Below are 20,806 nucleotides of genomic sequence, written 5' to 3'. Positions count from 1 at the left end.
AAAAACAACTAACCAAACAACAAGTCCCGCATCAGAATCATTGTATTAGGTCATTGATAGAATCAACCCAATCAGGAAAGACTAGGCGCCAAGGGGCTCTGAGACCCATGGCCCTACAAGGAAGGCACAGAAGTTCTGACACCGAGAGTGAACTTGGCCTGTGCTGTTAGTCAACAGGCTTTGACTAGAATCAGTTGTGTAGATGTGTAGGAGACATTATAAGCCATAAGAAAGAACCCCAGAGCTGCAGACACATCACCTCACACCCTACACCACCCACTTAGGAATCTCTCACTCACAAGCTTCAGTTTCCTGTCTGTGCATTAGAAACGCACTCAGCTACCTAGCAGAGCGTGGACAAGATGACAATCTTAGTGAATAGAAGCCTGTGGAGATGGATGGCAGTTAGAAGTCCCTTGTTCCTGGAAGAATACAGTGGAGGTTGGCTGCTCCCTGGCAAGGGGTCACCAAGGTGCTTCCTACAGATGAGGGGCCCTGGTGGTCTTCTGTGAGGGGTTGGTGGATTTTAATTTGTCTGTGGCAAAAGATCTCCCCTTGGTAGATACAATCCTGATAGGTCCCTTCCTAAAGGAATGGTGCAGGTCAGTAGCCTGAAGGTGGGGCTCGAGGGGTGCAGGGCTCTGCCTCAGTCCCTACAGATCTATTTTTTCATAAAGAAGCGTATCGAGCCAGCCTATATGCATGCGCCTTGCTCCAGGGAGCAGGTCAGTGGCCCCTGGAACACTCAGTCATGCCATCCTCACACTAGCAGGCGAGCTTCTGTCTGATTCTGTCTGTCCGGGCTCTGTGGGAGATTGTATTTGAAGTGTGTAAAGACTCAGGTTTCTAATAGCTATCATAATCCTATTGTTAGAATCTTAAGGATGTTTTCAAAGGAAAACACAGATTCAAGGTTCTACTTATAACCCCAGTGAGAACTAGAAAATAAGCCTAATCCTGCTGGTGAGCCGGCTCAGCGCGCAAAGGTGCGCCTGGTGTGCCTGAATTCAGTTTCCAGGACTCCACTCCTGTCAGAACGGAAAGAAAGAACTGACAGCACACGGTTGTCTTCTGACCTGCACAAATGCACTACGCCACATGCACCGCCCCTCCCTAAACACGAATACTAAACAGAAGCTCACGTGTAAGGCTGGTGGAATAAAATTACAGTACCCTCTTTTTTTCATGGATGGAAAATTAAGGATCTTACTCAGTATTAAAAAGTAAAAGTTCGGGGGCTGGTGAGATGGCTCAGTGGGTAAGAGCACTGACTGCTTTACCGAAGGTCCTGAGTTCAAATCCCAGCAACTACATGGTGGCTCACAACCATCCATAATGAGGTCTGACGCCCTCTTCTGGTGCATCTGGAAACAGCTACAGTGTACTTACATATAAAAATAAATAAATCTTTAAAAAAAAAAAGTAAAAGTTCTGTTACATATTTCTAATATAGTTGGAAATTAGAAAAAAAAAAGAAATTAGGATGGGGGAAAGGGGACCTGCAGGAAGACCCCAGACTGCAGCTGAGACTCTCAATGGTCTGGAATGGGTGGTGCCTCTGAGTAGCCCATGAGGCTGGTTAGTATGGAAGCACCCCCAGCATCTCTGAAAGCAGTATTATGGGACACACTGTAATGACTGATATCCAGTATATGATGCACGGCCAATGTCATGTTGGCAAACAGTTCATCCAAAGGTTGAAGAGGTTATAATAGGGTGAGCTGGTCCATGTGCAGGATTTGCTGTCTGTGACATTGTCTGTGCTCAGTAAGCATCCTTTGCGCTTCTCTCTGGAGTGTCATGTCTGTAAACATCTCCTTACCTACTGTTGGCCGTTGAGAGAAGGACTAACAAACCCTTTCACTTGGAAGAGCATTCTCACTTGGGCTTATCTGAGGCAAAGACTTAGAGAGCAAGTGCTTGTGTTACCGCTGGGATGCGAGCCTCCCTGCCAGGGGATGGACTAACTGGATTACTTCCAGGTCACACACTTGACTTTCTCCTTGAACACATGTTCCTCGCATTTGTTTTCTCCACAGGACGGGTTCCCGATTGGAGGTGAAACCATGAAGAGAACGTAGAACACATAATAATGCTTTACCGTAATCGCTTCTTGGTGCTGCTGGCCCTGGCTGGGCTGTTGGCTTTCCTGAGCCTCAGCCTACAGTTCTGTAAGTATAGAGGGGGTCCTGAGGGTCACAGGAGGGTAGGCGGCTTCACTGGTAAACTGAGGGCATGGGTGTGTGGGCAGTGAGGAAACCCTGGAGCTTTTTCATTATTGGTGCCCACGGTGAATGGTTGCAGGCAGGAGTCCTACTGAGCATCATTTCTTTCTTTGAATCCAGGTCTCCCTTTGTTGCCGAGACTAGTCTCAAGATAATGACCCTCCTTCTTCAGCCTCCTGGGCATAAGCCACCATACTCATGCCAGCCTTGGGAAACATTCTTTGAACTCTTACATGTATTCCTAAGCTGCTTGCTTATTCCCACCATTTTCTTTGCCATCCATTGCGAGGTTCAGGGGGTCCTTCTTAATTCCCCATGCTGAGCAGAGGCATTTGGCTGCTTGAGGACTGGGTGACCATTTTATATTCAGTCACCGATGGGGCTGCAGTAGTTCAGGATAGGGTGGGGAAATTGGGTCACTGCTATGAATCCTGGCCCCTTGGTGGCAGAAGCTGCACATGGGAGGTCCCAGGTAGCACAGTAAGGACTCTCTGATGAAGCTTGTCTGTGGGCCTCACCATCCCCCATTTCCCTCTGGGTCCTTAGGCTCACACTGTACCCCAAATCTGTGCTCCCCATACTTGCCATGAGAGGGGCTATCCTGGAGCTCAAATCCTGCTCCAGTATCTCATTGATTATAGCCCTTCAGTGGTGGCCTACTGTCCCCTGTGTCCTACCCTCTGCTTGGCCTTCTCCAAAGAACAAGTCTTGCCCTATGCTCATCCCTGCCACCCTGCCGCCCTGCCCCAGCCAGCTGTTCCCGTCTTCTTTCCACCCTTCCAGCCTTTGCCTTGCCTCATCTCCTCTAGATACCTTCCATTGCTCCAAGGGTTGATGCTTATGAGGTGAGCATCAGGATTCCCTGAGCCAACTCCCTTTTGCTGGTCACAAAGCTTCCCTGTGCTGTTTCCGTGGGTATCTTGGGACCCCACCTACCCAGTACAGAGTGGAGGTCTCTGAATGAATAAATGAATGAATGTCCCCTCTGAAAGCATCTTCCTTCCCTTTAGATTCCGTGTACTGGAAACTGAGTCAGTGCTGATAAAATACCGAGAACTATGTGCTGTCTGTCCCCTGACTTCTCTGTCTTACCACCTCATCCTGGTGGGTGGGAGACAAGTGTTTGTCATCTCCAGGAGCTCTGTGGGGGAGGTGCCATTTCTGTTTCACTTGGAGGGACGGAAAGAGGAGCAGGTGGCTCAGGCAGTGGGATGTAGTACGTGCACAGGAACGTGGGGGAGTTGGCCTCAGGAGTGGGTGGTTTGAGGAAAGGAGGTTTTGAGTAGGCTTGCCTGATTTACCTCCAGGGTGGTATATGGTTAGGCTCACCCCTGTGCATGTAACAAGCTATTCTAACCATGAAGAGGGTTAAAAAGACTTATTTCATCTTTCCAGTATTGGACGTGGTCAAGAGAAGGTGACCAGAGACGTGCAAAAATACTCCAGATGGCTAATGACCTGCAAAAATAGAAATCCTTCCAAAAAGTGGCTTTTGGCTTTCAGTGGTTTCATTGTTTGTAGTTTTTCATTGGAAAATTTCCATCGTTTGGTGAAGGAGGTGGAACCAGCAGTCAGCCTGAGTTTTATCCTGAGCCCCGGGCGGGTTGCAGGAGGCGAATGTGGCTGGCTGGCTTGTGTTCCCCAGACGTCGCTCCTGAGCGGGCCTGTGTGGCACTGAATGGCCTTGTGTGTCTTGCTTGTGCGACGCTTCTGAATGTTCGTCTGTGTTAAGAGGGCTGGTTTTCAGCCACACTTTTTTTAGGGAAAATTTTGCAGAATAAATTGGCCTGGCTGGACGAGAGCTCTTTACTCTGGAGGACCTTGCAGATCAGAAAGCTTAAGAAATGGACGTCCGCACTGCCCTTCTCCTTCTAGGTAAACTGCAGCTTTGGCACCTGTCTGTAGAAATGGCACTTATTCGCTTTACTTACTTGGTTGCTTTAGTGATTGCTTATTATATAGTGTAAGAAACTTCATGGATTCACAAAACAAGGACTGGCTCATGCTTTTGTTCTTACTCTGAAATAAACAGGCTTTTTCTTTATTGCTCCTTTTGACAAGTCTTTTGAATACCATGTTGGTGATATTATTCTTTGAAACAATATAGTTGAGGTTATCAACTATAACTTTTTGTGTGTGCTTTATGTAAAAAGCGTGGTTTCGTGCTTCAGAACCACTGCATGCCTTATTCTATCTTGTTGGCAAATTTTCCTGTTGATGTTTTGGAAGTGGAAATGCTTTGACGCAGGTTAGGATTGAGAAACGGGATTATTAAAACGAGCTCGTTTTCCTGTGGGCAGAGAGCGGGAGTTGTCAGACCACTTGTTAGGTACGTGCCATGCTCAGTGAATGCTGTGGAGGCAGAGGCAGTGGGGAAGGGGCCCAGGGAGCGTAACGTGCCATTGGTAACTTCTCAGCAGCACATGGCCATCTTCCAAGACACTAATGGCCTCCATATACTGAAGGCCCTTACTGAGGTTACTTGGGTTTTGTTTGTTTGTTCTTTCTTTTTAAAAAAGATTTTTTTTCTGTTCCTTAATATGTACAGTAGGAAAAATAACTTCTCAAATTCAAGGATCTTTTGTTACGACAGTGAAAGATAATCAGGGTGTGAAGACCTCTTCTGCGCATTTATAATCGCCGGTTCTTCCTCGGCAGCGTTCCTTTGCTGTGTATTTTGTTTCTCCCTGTCCTCACTGGAACTTCCCAAATGGCCTTGTGACAGGCACGCAAGGCTCTGAAGTGGTGGCCTTGCTTCGACTGTCAGCTTCCTCACCGAGCAGCTGGGTCCTCTGCCTCTTCCTCTGTAACAGTTAATCATCGTAATTTGGCAAGGCTGGTGCGAGAGTAGACACTTGCGGGAAAGCCTTGGGTTCGTGGAATCCTCTTCATTACTTACTGCTTCTTTGGGAAACTGGTGTGAGAACTTAGACTTTGGGAAAAGCTCCTGGCTCATGGAAGCTGCTTGTAAAGGACATGGAAGGCTTGTGTTTCGTCTGTAAAATGGAGTTGATTATTGTTTTGGGAAAACCCTTGGCCCCCAGAAGCATACTGACCATAAGTCTTATAAGCCAACCAGAGTCCCGCCAGAGTATGTGATCACGGTATTCTGGCATCCCAGAAGGGCTTATATTACTTTCACTGTTTGGTGAAAGAAAACGTAACCCTAACTCTAACCCTAACCTTGATTAACCCTAACCTTAATTAACCCTAACCCTTTTCATCAGAGTTCATTGACTGACAATCTTTATGGTGCTTATGGCACTCATACCTGGGAGGCATCCTCCACCTACAGTCGTGAAAGCCAGTATTGTCTTGGGTGTCTGTGGCGTCTGTGATATCTTCTCTGGAAGAGGCGTTGGCCTGTTCTATATAACCTTAGTGGACACAGAGGCGGATTTGCACTAGGCATGACGTGGAGCTTCTAAGGACTCGGTGCTGTGTCAGGGTGGCTTGGGTTGTGTATTCTCCCCACAGGAGTCAGCACACACTCTAAGGAGTATAGTGTCAGGGCTGTCATTGGGCACACACTCTAAGGAGTATAGTGTCAGGGCGGTCATTGGGCACACACTCTAAGGAGTATAGTGTCAGGGCAGTCATTGGGCACACACTCTAAGGAGTATAGTGTCAGGGCAGTCATTGGGCACACACTCTAAGGAGTATAGTGTCAGGGCAGTCATTGGGCCCAGTCACGCTCTGTGTCTTTACACTCTAAATTCTAACGTTTACTGATTTTTGTCGTTCCTTATTGATGCAGTACAGAGTATGTGAGCTTGTTCTTTAGCTAACATTCTTGAGTTGTCGCAGGGCTCAGACCTGCTGGAACCACAGGCAGCGCACTGGCCAGTGGAGGTGCATCAAGAGCAGTGTAGTGCTGGGCAGGCAAGGGGAGAAGCATGGTAGAGGGGACAGATCGAGGACCCAGGAGCCTGACTGCCACCCAGATCCCTGTCCTGCTGCTAACCAGATTTCCGAGCTTAGAGAAGCGGTTTGCTTCTCAGTGCCTCAGTTTCCTATCAGAAAAGAGGGAACCTTGACTGATAAGGTAAGGGATTCTGTAAATGCCTGGCACAGAGTAGTCCTGACATGTGTTAATTGAATGAAGAGCATTCCTGCGTGGCAGATAGAGGCCAAGAATCCTGTCGAGTCTAGAGAGTCAGGGAACATTTGAGGCCATTCTTGAGGGAGAGTAGAGCAGGGGACGTCTTGCTTGAGGGAGAATGGGAGTTGTTGGGGAGGGCATTGGAGAAGAGTGTCCCTGACAGATGGAGGCTGGGCAGAGGCACAGCAAGAGAGAGCCCCAGCCGCAGAGACACCACCATGCAGCTAGCATATTGGAGACTGCACAGCCCAGTTCTGTTTTCCAGAACGTGAACATCTGAATGCTTAGATCATCGTTGCCTTGGGTCTTGTTTAAAATGCACATTCCTAAAACAAGCGAACAAAAATGCTCATGGTCCTGCCTACAGAGTCTGACTCTTGGTGGGAGCAGAGCCCAGAAATCTGTGTTAAGAGGCAGCACCTGGGTGTGGCTCATGCAGTGTGAACTGGTGGGAGGTGACACTGGGCGATGCAGCTCAGCGAAGACTGGGGGTGGCCCAGATGCAGGCTGTGTCCTGGGAAGGAAGAGGCAAGGCCCGTAGAGGTATATAGTGCGCACAGGCTTTCTGACTACTTGGAGGGATAGTGAAGCAAAGCCACTCTACCCCGAACCCCAGGAGCCTGGCTTGAGTAGTCACTCGGTGCTGTGTTCATCCATGTATTTATTCAGAGGTGTCCTGCAGTGCGCTGCTCGGGAGGAAGATGCAAGCTGAGGGAAATGAAGTGTCCAGATCATGAGTGAGGAGAGGAAGAGGGCTCAGGACAAGATACATAGTGGGCAGAGCTCAGGAAGGAGAGCTGGGCTGGGGAGCAAGGTGCACAGAGTAGCTGGAAGGCATCTGAGGGCTGGCAGGATGCAGTGCCCTGCCCAAAGTGGATCTTGGTAGAAGGCCTAGGAAAGACCAGGTCTGCAGCCACCTTTTGTGGTTGTGCTCACCACCTCTCAGTCTGGGCTGGGGAGGACTTGGATCATGTAGACACTATGAACCTGTTTGGTTTGGCCCAGCCAATGTTTTGGGGTTTTAAAAATTATTTACCAGTTTCACACAAATAAACTTTCAGCTCTTGTTTGAAAAGTCGTTCGCGCTGGCACCGGAGACTCTTCCCATCCTGATCCATCTCCACTGCAGCAGTGCTTTTCCCTGGGAAAGGGAAGGAGGCAAAGTTGAGATCCTGGGGAGACGGTGGAGAAAGGATGGAGACAGGACAGCTGGGTGGGGCTGCATAGATAGGAGCTGTGCTGAAGCCAAGGAGGGAGGTAACCTTCTGGAAGGGATCAGGAGGGCAGACTCGGGCAGCTTAGTCTGCTCTGTGGCTGGGTGGTATGTGTGTATGGTGTGGTTCTGTTGGTACCTTTTTATGAGCAGAACCAGTATTCTTCCTGTAACCTCCAGGCACGGTTCTCGGTCCCTGCCCTGTAGAGATTCCCTGTCTCCTGGGAAGGAGAATGACAGTATTTGGTAGACCCCTGTGAATTAAGCTGCCTCTGCACAGCAGGGCGGAGAAAGAGAGAAGCAGTGACTTTGCCCTTGGTTGCTTAGACTTCCTGAGCCTCGTGTGCTCTTTATAGGTAGCTATTGGTGTGTGCAGCATCAGTTCCGTGGCGGACCCTGAAGGCCTGTTGTGCATGACATACATGACCTTGCCGAGCATGTGTTTGGATAAAGGGAGCTGAGAGTAAGCCCTTGGCTGCAGAACAGTCTGGAGCTTGTGCCCAGGTAGGGGACTGCACTGACCTCTGTTCTTTGTCTCGTGTACATTATTTTTGTTTGTTTTTGTTTTGTTTTTGTTTTTTTTGAGACAGGGTTTCTCTGTATAGCCCTGGCTGTCCTGGAACTCACTCTGTAGACCAGGCTTGCCTTGAACTCAGAAATCCACCTGCTTCTGCCTCCCAAGTGCTGGAATTAAAGGTGGGTGCCACCACCGCCCGGCTTGTGTACATTATTTTTAAAAGAAGGCATGAACTATAGCCAGGATTTGTGACCTGGTGTGTTTGGAAAACCTTTGTGTGTTTCATGGGCGAGGTTTAGAGATGGAAACCTTCAGAGAACACAGAGTCTGGGCTGGCACAGTGGCTCAGTAGGTAAAGGTGCCACCAAGATAACCTGAGTTTGATTCTCAGACCTACACAGTGGAAGGAGATAACCAACTCTCACAGGTTACCATTTCACTTACACATATACACCTTGACATGAGTACACACACACACACACACACACACACACACATTCGTGCATAACTTAAAGGCAAGCTAAGGGCTCATGTGCTACACACAGTTCTTGCCATTCTTAATTGATATGCTCAGGAACAGAGTGTCTCTCATTGGGGGCTGGGGAATATTTGCATATACATAATGGAATAAATGTCTTGAGGACTGGACCCAAATCTAAACATGTAGTTCATTTGTGTTTCATATATACTGAACCACCCACCAAAGAGCATATAGGGGCTGGGCTGAGACCCCCACCTGGCACAATAGTACCAGAAGGCTGCCATGTCTCAGTGGGAGAGGATGTACCTAGTCCTATGGAGAGTTGATGTACCCGGGTAGAGTGTACATCATTGGAGGGGGCTGCCTTCTCAGAGGCAATGGGGAGGGGGGAACTCTTGAGGGGAGGCAGCATTTGGGGTGTAAATAAATAAATAGACGCCAGGCTTGTCATGGCTTCCAGCCTGATAGGACCTGCCGAGTCCCCATACTCTGCCACGATCCACTGGTTCACGCAGGTAGCCAGCTCCGTGGAGATCCTTACTGACTTACACCAGGTGGCTCATGGGGGAAACATGAAAGGCAGTATATTGTGGCTCAGTAAGCTCACCAAGAGGCTTGAGGTTCGACTGATCAGGCTTCTCCAAGCAACTGAGTCTTTAGGTGTGGTTTTGCCCTTCCCCACCTCTCCTATAAAACAAGACCCAGCCCAGCCATTAACACAAGTGACCAAAGGCAGATAATAGAACTGCAGGCTTTTTCTTGTGGTTCTGGTTGTCACGGGCAATTACAGCAGACTTTTTTTTTTTTTTTTTTTTTTTTTTTGATCCAGCGTAGCATGGAGACAGGAGGGTGAGCATTTAAGATAATTTCATGGTCTGAGGAGAGCTGAGGGAATTGTGGGAACTGGCTGTTAGAGGGAACCACTATTATTCCTTAGCAGATGGATGAGAGAGAGAGAACTCCAGAGTCCTTCTAGATGATGGAGAGAACCTGGAGCAGGGCGGAGGCAGGGCGGAGGTGGGATGGAGGCGGTACCCTGTGCTCAGAAAAGATGCTGACTCAGGTGGACTGCATGTCTGCAGGAGTTAGAAAAGCTGCTGCTGCTGCTGCTGCTGCTGAGGTGGCAGAGGAGACAGGCTCACTGTGCTTCTGGGGCTGTGGATAGCAGCACTCAGTGTCCCCTCCTGGTCACACATTGAAGGGAATGCCTTTTAAGAAATTATAAGGCAGGGAGTAGGTGTGTCTGGAGAGATGGCTCTGTGATTAAGAGCACTCTCTGTTCTTGCAGAGGATCCAGATTCATCCACATCACCTGGAGGTCCCAGTTCCAGGGGATCTGACACCTCTGGCCTCCGTGGGCACCTGCATGGAGCACATTTACTCGCGCAGGCGCATATGCTTATGCATAAATAAAAAATAAGTTTTTAAAAGAACGTATAAGGGACAGGAATAAACATTTGGAGAGCAGGTATGGAAATGCCATGTCTTGATCCTTTAGCATCTTCCATGCACAGGTGACCTCAGGTCATCCACCCTAAGGTATGGGCCACTTTGTTTTACAGATGGTGGTTAGAAAGGTGGAGAGACCTGCCCAGAACAGGACTGGATCCCACACCTTGCTTGCTGGACCCTTGCACTCCCCAGCCCAGGCTGCCTCTCAGCAGTCAGACCCAGACAGACTTAAGTGGAACACCAGTCAGAATGTGGTCCCTGAGGAGAGGACCAGCCCAGGTTGAGGTCCCAGTGAGGGTAAAGCAGGCCTCGGAGGTAGGATGGTAAGATGCAGATGGCAGGCCAGATCTTGGCCTCCATGGAAACTTTACTAGTCCTCTTGGGGGGAAGTATATCAAAGGACCCGTCCTCAGGAAGTCAATATCAGATATCCTGCATATCAGATATTTATATTACGATTAGTAACAAAATTATTTTAATAATAAAAATAGCAAAATTTCAGATATGAAGTAGCAATGAAAATAATTCTGTGGTTGAGGTCACCACACATGAGGAACTGAATGGAAGCTTCCTGTATTAAACTGTAGAGGAAGGTTGAGAGTCACTGCATTAGAGTAACTTGTGGGGCAGCTGAGCCCAGAGACAAAGTTAAGTGACACTTTATCCCGATCAGATCGATTGTGTTTACAGTCCCTGGGATGGATACCTGTTGTTTCCAGCATGGAATGTTAGTCTGCTAGGTGTCTGCCCAGAGGCAGAGAAGCAGACAGAGCACACATGCTGAGGGCATGCTGGGAGGGAGAGCTTTGAAAGCCACCCCATCCCCACTGCAGAACTGTCTTCCTTTGGGGGCAGCCTGTCTTTTCTGGAAAGGGACCTTGTTAGCCTACATAGTCAGGTCCCTTCCTTGGGTTAATTAGCAGGCAAGAACAGGGCATGGAGGAATAGCATGGAGACCCAGCTGGACCATACTGTTGGTATAACGTGAAGCTGCTTGTCTTAGTTAGGGTTTCTGTTGCTGTGATAAAATGCCATGACCAAAAGCAGCTTGGGCAGGAAAGGGTTTATTTTAGCTTACAATTGTAGTCCAGCCCGAAGGGAAGTCAGGGCAGGAACCTGGAGCAGGAACTCAGGCAGAAGCCATGGAGGAATTCTGGCCTTCTTCCCATGATTTGCTCAGCCTGTTTTCTTATATATTCCAGGCCCATCAGCCTAGGGGTGGCACTATCCATAATGGGCAGGACCCTCTGGTGTTGTTAATCATGAAATGCCCCACAGGCTTGCCTGCAGGCCAGTCTAATGGAGGCATTACCTCAGTTGGGGGTCCCTCTTCTCAGATGACTCTCACTTGTGTCAAGTTGACAAAACACTGGGCAGCACATTGCTGTCCCCAGGGGTGGGGCTGCCCTTACAGGAGGAAAAGGTATTGTCATGGATGCAGTAGTGGCTGCCTTTGCCAGTGTTCCATCAAAGTCAGCCTGAGGTACCTGTGAGGAGCTGGCACAGGAGGCTAAGGCTCCACAGGTAGAGGAGGGTCAGGGTGTGAGTTTTTTCTGCATCACTGTGCTCACCATGCCAGACAGAAACAACCGATGGGGCAGGTTTCATTTTAGCTCTTGGTTTTGGCGAGATTTGGGTTCACCATAAAGAAGAAAGCACACCAGTGGGAGATTGTGGCGGAGATGGTACAGCGTGGGGCCGCGTTCACGCGGTGACGGGTGGGTTAGGAAGCAGAGAGCTACCTAGAAACCAAGGTTGACTGGAATCTCAAAGGACTGCCCCTGGAGTTCTGTGTCCTCCAGCAAGATCCTACCATTTAAAGGTCCCACAGCCTCCCACTAGCTAGCCAGGGAACAAGTACTCATAATGTGAGCGTGTGGGGACATTTTGAATACAAACCATAACAATTAGGGATCAGATTTTTGTTTTCTGCTCTGGGTCAGGACCTTGGAATGGGGACACTATAGCCACTGGCTTGACACTCTGGAGGAAGGACACTGGCTGTGTCTGTGCAAGTCAGAGATCCCCACATATTGAGCTGGCCTCAGACACTTGGCTGCTACATCCCTGCTGACCCATTCATTACCGCGGTTGTAGGAATAACTGAGGTGGCCTGAGAGCCAGCCACAAGACTATGCTGGGAAGGTCTACTGGCTCTGGTCTGGGCCATGTCTTCCATCCTGTGGGACCTGGAATAGAATCAACAAAAAAGTCAGAACAGAATCACCAGATGTGGGTTTTGCTTCAAAGGCATTCACAGCTCTGGCACCTGGGCCAGGCTCTCGTTAGCTGGCATGTGCCTGAAGATAATAGTGACCATTCATGGCACATTTCCTCTATAGCAGAAGTTCCATGGTGCCTTTCTGGTACCCCAAAACCAGTGACCAGAGAGTACAGGAGGTGTCCTGACGAGGGACCTCCCCCTTTCTCTTAAAGTTTAAGTGGCTTCCACTCTCTTCTTATTTCTTAGTGGCTGTTGGACAGATGCACAGTCTTCAGCCTGAGGAGGTAGGGCCAGGGCTTGTAGCCCTCGGGAAGCCCCTTGACTCCCTCTCCACTACTGCTATGGTACACTCTCTGGCTGATGGCTAGGACTGGGGCCAGTTGAGCCTAGTCAGCACTGCTTGCTGGTAATGCCTGGAGGCCAGGGAGAGAGGGAATTGAGGAAGGGAGCATTTTGTCATCCTCCTGTTTCCAAGAAGTTTGCGGTTTGCTTCTGAGAGTAGGGAACTGACTTGGTCAGTGTTCTGTTGCTGTGAGGAGACAGCATGGCCACAGCAACTCTTATAAAGGAAAACATTTAACTAGGGCTGGCTTAAACTGCAGAAGTCTACTGCATTGTCTCCATGGTGGGAAGCACGGTGGGAAGCAGGCAGACATGGTGCTGGAGAGGTAGCTGCGAGTTCTACATCCGGATCAGCAGGCAACAGGAAGAGAGAGACACTGGGCCTGGCTTGAGCATTTGAAACCCCGAAAACCAACCCCAGCAAGGCCACACCTCCTAATCCCTGCCAAGTAGTTCCACACCCTAATGACCAAACCTTCACCTATGAGCCTGTGGGGGCCATTCCTATTCAAACTACCACAGGGGTGTATAGGGAACTCTTAAAGGGGATGCTCTCTGTCATTTCTTTGGGGCTCTGTCAGCATCTTCATTCAGACATTGCAGGGATGTGGACAGGATGAAATGTAATGGAGGTTGATAGAGATCTTCCTTTCTGCTTAGTGATCTCACTACAGAGAAAGCGCGAGCCTGTGGGCAGCCAGTTACGGGGAGAACTTACTGTGCCGCACATGTTACTCACAGTAGCGCTATGGCCCCAGGGCACACACCAAGCATCAAGGACTTTTCCACCTACACAGTGGAACTCATGAGCTTTCTGTCTGCCCACTTTCACTCCACATGCCACCCCCCATGGTCCATTTCTTCTCTTCATCTAAGCTGCCATCATCTGATTTGGAACAGCAGTGTTTCTAATTGGCCTGGGGAGGGGGTGGGTGCTGCAGCCGAATTATAGGAGACATGGGCAAGGGCTGATGGGATACGTGTGTCTCCAACGCAGGCTCCAGATATTCCCCAGCCTCTGAGCCTGTCTCTGTACTCACTGTGCCTACTCCAGAACAGCCAATCTCTAAGATCTCATGTGTTAAGTGGCACAATGCCAGGATCAAGGCATCCTCCAGTACAAGTAGCTGCTCCTCCAGCCCTTCTCCTCACCCCACCAGCCCCTCATAGGGCACCCTTATGGGTCAGTTGGACCAGGCCTCTTGGAGGTCTGAGGCAAGGCCTGAGCCAGGTTGCTGACCACAGCAGCAGGGAGCTACACACCAGCCTCTCAGAACCTGGAAAGCCTGTCTCCAGCCATCCCCTCTCTAGGCTGCTTGAGTAACCGAGATTCTCCAGAGGAATCAGTAAAGGACAGACTGCTGCGTGCAGCGTGTGGCTCAGAGCAGACCTTCACCAGCAAGCATTTTTGGAAGAGCTGTCCTCTGCCAGCCACTAGGGTACATAAACACGAAAGGGGCATGATCTTGGCCTTCTAGGCATTTGGGGTGATGGAATAACACACTGGGGCACCCCTGCTTACATGCACTCTGGTATGAGTCTCACAGCTGAAGATAGACAGACCTATGGGAGATGGAGGTTAAAAAAAAAACAACCACTTGTTAACTCAGATTCAAGCAACAGGACTTGGGTGGGCAGAAGTACAAGCAAGCAGGACCATGAGGGAGACATGGGCTCTGAGTGGCACAGATGCCGCCAGGGGATGCCACCAGGATGAAGAGGAGCCGAGACTTCACGCACACCTGCCTAAGAGCCGCTACAAGTGCGTGGGATCTAAAGGACTCCCCAGAGAGCCCGCTGAGGGTGGGGACCCTGTCTGCGTGACTCGGAGTTGCCAACAGCACAGGGTCACCTCAGCAAATTACATAAAGGGCAGGACGAGGGACCCCTTGTGACAAAGGGAGCAGCAAAGATCTCTCCACATGTAAGCTCTCCTTCTGAGCGAGACCCGTTTTTCATTTGTGGTCCTCAAGCTACTCCTTCTTTAAGTCATACATGAGGCTCTTGGGACCAACCACCCGGGTTCCCACTGACCTCCAAGCTTCACAGTGCATGCTTTTGAATAATCCAGGACTCCACACTCTGTTCTCTTACCCCTTGAATGTCTGCTTGACTGCACCCTGCCTTGGCCCAGAGGAAGTGAGCTATAAGCTGGCCAGGGAACAGGAATTTGATAGACTCCATATATAAAGCACAGTAAAGACCCGAAGGCACTACCCGGCTCAGAAGGGCCAGCCATCGAAATGGGCTAGCCATGGCAAAGCCACCATGGGACATCTGCTTCTATTCTCATTTCCCCACAGCAGATTAGCTCCAGGCACCCGAGCTGTGCAGTGGCCGGTAACATCCCCCAGCTGTGGGGAAGAAAGAGGCTCCAGCTGCAGCCAAATTCAGAACTGGAACTGGGGAACGGTCAACTCCAAATGTTTTGTTGTAGTTGTTTTATTTAGCAAAGCCTGTAAATACGTCCATATATATTAAGATCTAGTAATAAATGTTTAGGTTTTTTTTTTTTGCATAGAGAATGCACGTAATATGTGACCACTATTAATATATTTATGTTAAACTCATACAGATATTTGTACGAAAACAAATAAATTACTTGCTCACATGCATTCCCTCTATTCCCCAGATGCAACGCACTATGGCATTGTGGGACGTGTGACATGTTGCTGGGCTCTCACCTAGGGAACAAATGTCTGAATACTCCGAGTGATGGTTAATTTTGTCAACTTCATAGGATTTAAGATCGCCATGGGATCAAACCTCAGGGCAAGCCTGTGAGGGGCTACTATCTAGATTCAGTTAACTGAGGTACAAAGACCCACCTAAATGTAGGTAGTACCTAATTCCACCGTCTGGGGTCCTGGAAAGGGAGAGACGGTGATAGGTACAAGAATGCATTGCTCCCTGCTTCCTGACTGTGGATGTAGTGTGGCCTGCTGGCCTCCTGCTCTTGCCATCATGCCTCCTCTGCCATGATGGAATGTCTCTCCTTTGACTGTAAGCCAAAATAGATTATGCCTTCCATAATTGCTTCTGTCAGATATTACATCATAGGCATGGGTACTAAGAAATGGGGCCATTGCTGGGATAAGGCTGCCTCCATGTCCTTTGGAACTGCTTTTGTATAGAAAAGTCCTTGACTACTGTAAGAGCTTACTGTGCCATTATCATGAGAGCTTGGAATACAGAGTGCTGAGAGATGCTGAGAGTGGTGTCCTGGCTCAGGAGGCCTCAGAGGGAAACAAAGAATCCATGAAGAACTGGGTTAGGGGTCATCGTCATATTATATTCTGGCAGAGAGTCTGGCTGCATTCTGCCTGTGTCCTGAGAACTCTGGTAGAGTTGAGTTTGAAAGTAATGGGCTAACTTGTTTGACAGAAGAAATCTCAAGATGGGGTAGCACTCAGGCTATGTCATGATTACTGCTCATTTCTTTGATACAAGTCTACAGTGAGAAGCAACAAATAGAAAGGAGAAAAGCTGGGAAACCTGACGTTTGGTCAGGAGAGAGGTTTGGGCTTACAGGTGATGTGTTTGGGTGTCAGTCACCATTGAAACAAATCTTTGGGCATGTTTGTGAGTGATTATCCAGATTAGATGAATTGAGGTGGGAAAGCCCACCCTAAATGTGAGTAGTAGCGTTCTGTGGGCTGAGGTCTGCATCAAATAAGAGGAGAAAGCTAGGTGAGCACATATGACACTCTCTGCTTTCTGTTATTGGATGGAATGTGACCAGCTCCCTGAGCCTTCAAACTGTGAGCCAAAGCCATGTCTTAGGGTTTCTATTGCTGTGAAGAGACACCGTGACCAAGGCAACTCTTATAAAGGAAAACATTTAATTGGGGCTGGCTTACAATTCCAGAGGTGAACACGGCTGCAGGCAGACATGGTGCTGGAGAGGTAGCTGAGAGTTCTACATCTGAAAGGCAGCAGGGAGAAGAGAGTGACACTGAGCCTGGCTTGAGCCTCTGAAACCTCAAAGCCCACCCCCAGTGGCTCACTTCCTCCAACAAGGCCACACTTCCTAATAGTGCCACTTCATTATGGGCCTGTGGTGTTACTGTTCAAGTGTATATTTTCAACCTGGGGACATATATCTCATCAGTAAATTTCTTTTGTCTTTCTGTAGTTACTAACTTGCGCATCCGTTCATGTTTTGTTGGCTGTTTGTATTTGCACTTGACCTGTTTGTATCTTGTACTGAATCGTCAGTTGGAGCATTCTTCTGTACTTGGGGTATCAGTCACTTCTCTGTTATGTATGTTGCAAATGTCTTTCTCTTGGTGTATTTGTTGTCTTTCATCTTTTTTTAAAATAACATCTGTTTAACAAGGGAATATTTCAGATACTTATGTAGAAGAAATTAGGGAACTTAAGCTGATATAGACTAGTGATTAGTTTCAGCTATTGTTTACATATGTATATATACATAATACTTGTAAATATGTTTTTATTGTGTGGTTGGTAAGCCTTTAGAAGTTAACCAGATTTGTGGGCTCGCTTGTTTGCAAGCATATCCTACCCTAGTCGATGTTGCAAATGTGACTGCTACTGTGCTGGGGTCTCTAGAAACTCTGAAGCTGTAAAACCACCTCCCAGTCATGGGAGGACTGGGGACTACTGAGATAGGCGGTCTGTGGACAGACAGACAGATGGCTGCACAGCCACAACCTGAACAGGAAGAGGCCCTCCCAGTCACAAGGATAAAGCATTACAGTTGCCCTGTTGCCGCCTTCACTGATTCTGGTCACGTGTCCACCCTGACAAGGTGAAGTTGTCACTGATAGCTTAGCCAGTCTCCCATGGGGCTTGGGGCTCACTGATAGAAAGACGCATGACACTCGACACCCACAGGCGGCTGGGGAGAGCCAGCCCAGGCAGATGAGTAGGAACCAGTTAGGGTCCATTTACTGCACATGTGGACCTTGGTCTCAGGCTCTCTTCTGTGAAGCAGTCTCATGAGGCCTAGTGAGCAGATTCCCGATATAGGGCTCTAGGGACCACAGAGTATGGTCGGATGGTATTAATTGAGATGTGACACACACTCTATTTAGCACTTAACAGGCGCCAGTGGACAACGATTTCCCCCCTTGATATAGTTATGGGAGCTAAAAGCTTATTGAGAAGAGGGGCTATGTCCTCATGCACAGTTAGTTCCAGTAACTCGAGAGTGAGTAAGGAGTAAGTTCTCCTCACCCACGCTGGGGGCGGGGGGGCGGTGGTCTGTCACTCAGTTAGACCCAGGCTGACTTCTGGTGCTGCCAAGGTCCACCCTAACTGAAGGAGAGAACACCCCTGTGACATTTAGCCATCCTGGCCGAGGCAGCTGATCAAGCATCTTCTTCTTCTTCTTCTTTTTTTTTTTTTTTTTTTTTTTTTTTTTTTTTTTTTTGGTTTTTTGAAACAGGGTTTCTTTATGTAGCCCTGGCTGTCCTGGAACTCACTCTATAGACCAGGCTGGCCTCGAACTCAGAAATCCGCCTGCCTCTGCCTCCCAAGTGCTGGGATTAAAGGCGTGCGCCACCAGTGCCCGGCTCAAGCATCTTCTTTACCCGCTCTGCTTTCTTTGCAGTCCACCTGATCCCAGTGTCCACCACAAAGAATGGAGGAGGCAGCAAGAGTCGGAAGAGGATCATGCCTGACCCAGTGACAGAGCCCCCCACAGTAGACCCGGTTTACGAAGCTCTTCTGTACTGCAACATTCCGAGTGTAGCCGAGCACAGCATGGAAGGTAGACCCAGTGTATGACCTGTCACTGTCTGGGTAGCCTGGGCCTCAGGCCGCAAGTAGACATCCTGGGGACTAAGTTCTCTAAGCTACAGCATCAAACAGTGATAAGAAGCTGGCCAGCCTGGCCTCAAATCCTGCAGCAGTCACCGCACTGTGCCTGAGGATGGGCTCCTGGGTCTTAGCACACAGTACTGAGTAGTGGAGGTAGCTGGTCTCTGGTGAGGTGGGTAAGGCAGACAAGGGCTTGAGGCTGGCCCATCTCTTTGGCTACTTGGCTTCTCCACCATATGCTTAGCATGTGCACAAGGCCTACAGTCTTTCTATAAAGGAGTGTGAAAATATTATCCCCCATCAAGTTTCACTTTCCTCAGATTGTATCAGAGGCATAGGGTGGTGTGGGATGCATACATTTGTGTCTCGCTGGGTTTTCTGAAGGACTTAAAGCAGAAGTCTGTTGCTAGGATTTTTTGTGAGCCTCCCCCAGTCTCTGCATGTGAGACATTACTCACCACGTATACATCTCACTGGCCTTCAGCTGATGGCTTTGGGGGCTCTGGGACATGTCAGTCCCTCTCATGAACCTCTGTCCCACCTTGTGGAGGTTCTTCAGCCTCACCCACCCAGCACAGCGACCTTCGCTACAGTCCAAGGCTCTAAGTAGCAGCTCTGCCTTTTCTGGGTTGCCCTGGGGCATGTGCCACCCTTGCTAAAACTCTTGTTGTCGTATGGTGACTGGAAGATGTATCTCTCTCACAGGTCATGCCCCGCATCATTATAAGCTGGTCTCCGTTCACGTGTTCATTCGCCACGGGGACAGGTACCCACTGTATGCCATTCCCAAAACAAAGCGGCCGGAAATCGACTGCACTCTAGTGGCTAGCAGGTAAATTGCACTTTTTTTTGTGTCATCATCATGCATTCTGCTGTGTTCTGTGCAGCAAAGCATTACCGGGAGGGAGGTGCGAGCTACACTTGGGTGGGCACGAACCTTTCAAAGTGTTCACCGTCTTGCATTGCATGCTGTTGTATGACTCCCTTGGGGGACACAAACATCTATTCAACCCAGATAGGCCACTGATGACAGATCAGAAAAATGACTCTACCCAAACCCAGCTTTGTAAGCCAGAGATTTTATTGGGATTGCCTAGAGGAGCACCGGTGACTCAGGGGCTAAGCCCACTCCAGCATGGGGGATCACTCAGAGGGCTTCATCCCAGTAGCCTCCTGCATAGCATGCAGGTGGCTGGACCGGGCACACTTTCTTTTACCACTTAGTGGTTATTTCCTGCTGTTAAAATCTCGGATGGGACCTTATGCGTCTTAGAACTTCCTGAGCTCCCGAGTCTTAAGTTTTGTATGTCTTTTACATTTCATTTGGCTTCCTGACTCCTGTGAGTCTCCCTTCTCCCTCTAGGAGAGAATGTCTGCATTGGGAGAAGAGATCCAAGGACAGGCCCAGAGCAGAGAGGGCATCAGTTTCAGGCAACTCAGAAAATACACTGAGTGCCCAGCCTCTCATTCTGATGTTCCGTGTAAGAAAGAAGAGATAGAATGAGCTCTGGGTTATCCCCCCTATAGCTGTACTCTGTGGAGGCACCAGACACATTGATCCCTTGGTCTCATTGAGCTCAGCCCCCCAACCTCTGAAATGGAAATTAAAGCTCACTAGGCAGGGTTTTGGGTGAGGGGCAGATGATGCACAAGAGGGTGTGCTCACAGCTGCCTCGGCCTGTGAGCATAAGATAATGTTCAGTCATTTAATTTTTCACACATTATAGGCAGCACTGTCTTGGTTGAAAGCCCTTAGGATGAAAAATAATTGAACGGAGAATGGAAATTGCGTGCATGGAAATTAGAAGCATTTAGCAATAAATGATGCCTTGGCCGTAGCCAGTGTGTCTGGGGGCACATAGCATCCATCCTGGGCAGCGTTTACTGAATGAGGCATAGGGAAGTGCCCAGCAGGGGAGACATTATTTGATGGAGTGCTCCTGGGGTGCCAGCCCGCCTACGCAGGACCAGCCCAGTAGTGGCACAATGGATTGCTTGCCTGCAGCCAGCCAGGGCTGCTCTCTGAGCACAGGAATCTGGGGTTTCAGATAACTCTTGATGTCCCAGAGCCTCTGGGGCTTGGGGGGTAGTAAGTGAACTGTTTTAGGCAGAAAGACTGTAAGGTGTTGCATGTTCTCTGTCATACTCAAGACTACATTGCTGTCAGCCTGGGGACCCGTGTTTTCCTGCTACCTTGAGTAAACAAGGTGTGTGTACGCTAGTGTCTCCTGTTAGGGGACCGTGAGCACCCTGGCTCTCCATCAGGACTGAACCCTCACTCTCCAGCCTGACATTCAGACTTTCCCCTGCAATTCTCTGCTCCCCAGCACCCCACTTCTCGTAGCACTCACTCCTTCATGGACTTGTGCCAGCTGTGTCTCTCCGTACTGTCCTCCCTGCTCACCCCACTACCACAGTAGCTTCAAGACCTCTTTAGGAGTTCCCTCTTCCAGGCAGCAGCCC

General features: G+C 49.1%; 1 protein-coding gene across 1 annotated transcript in view; it reads left to right on the top strand.

Moving 5' to 3' along the window:
* Nucleotides 1-20,806, top strand: part of Pxylp1 (2-phosphoxylose phosphatase 1) — a 66,227-nt gene that overhangs the window by 31,946 nt on the left and 13,475 nt on the right. The window contains exons 2-4 of the mRNA XM_031343795.1: nucleotides 2,040-2,171; nucleotides 18,135-18,293; nucleotides 19,049-19,175. Coding sequence (XP_031199655.1) covers nucleotides 2,093-2,171; nucleotides 18,135-18,293; nucleotides 19,049-19,175 — 365 coding nt within the window. The 5' untranslated portion in view covers nucleotides 2,040-2,092. The remainder of the gene's footprint in view (nucleotides 1-2,039; nucleotides 2,172-18,134; nucleotides 18,294-19,048; nucleotides 19,176-20,806) is intronic.

The sequence above is a fragment of the Mastomys coucha genome, unplaced genomic scaffold (assembly GCF_008632895.1).
Source record: "Mastomys coucha isolate ucsf_1 unplaced genomic scaffold, UCSF_Mcou_1 pScaffold23, whole genome shotgun sequence".
In the NCBI taxonomy this organism is placed as follows: Eukaryota; Metazoa; Chordata; class Mammalia; order Rodentia; family Muridae; genus Mastomys; species Mastomys coucha.
The sequence above is the reverse complement of the archived record's forward strand: the minus strand, read 5'-3'. Positions and strand labels throughout refer to the sequence as shown.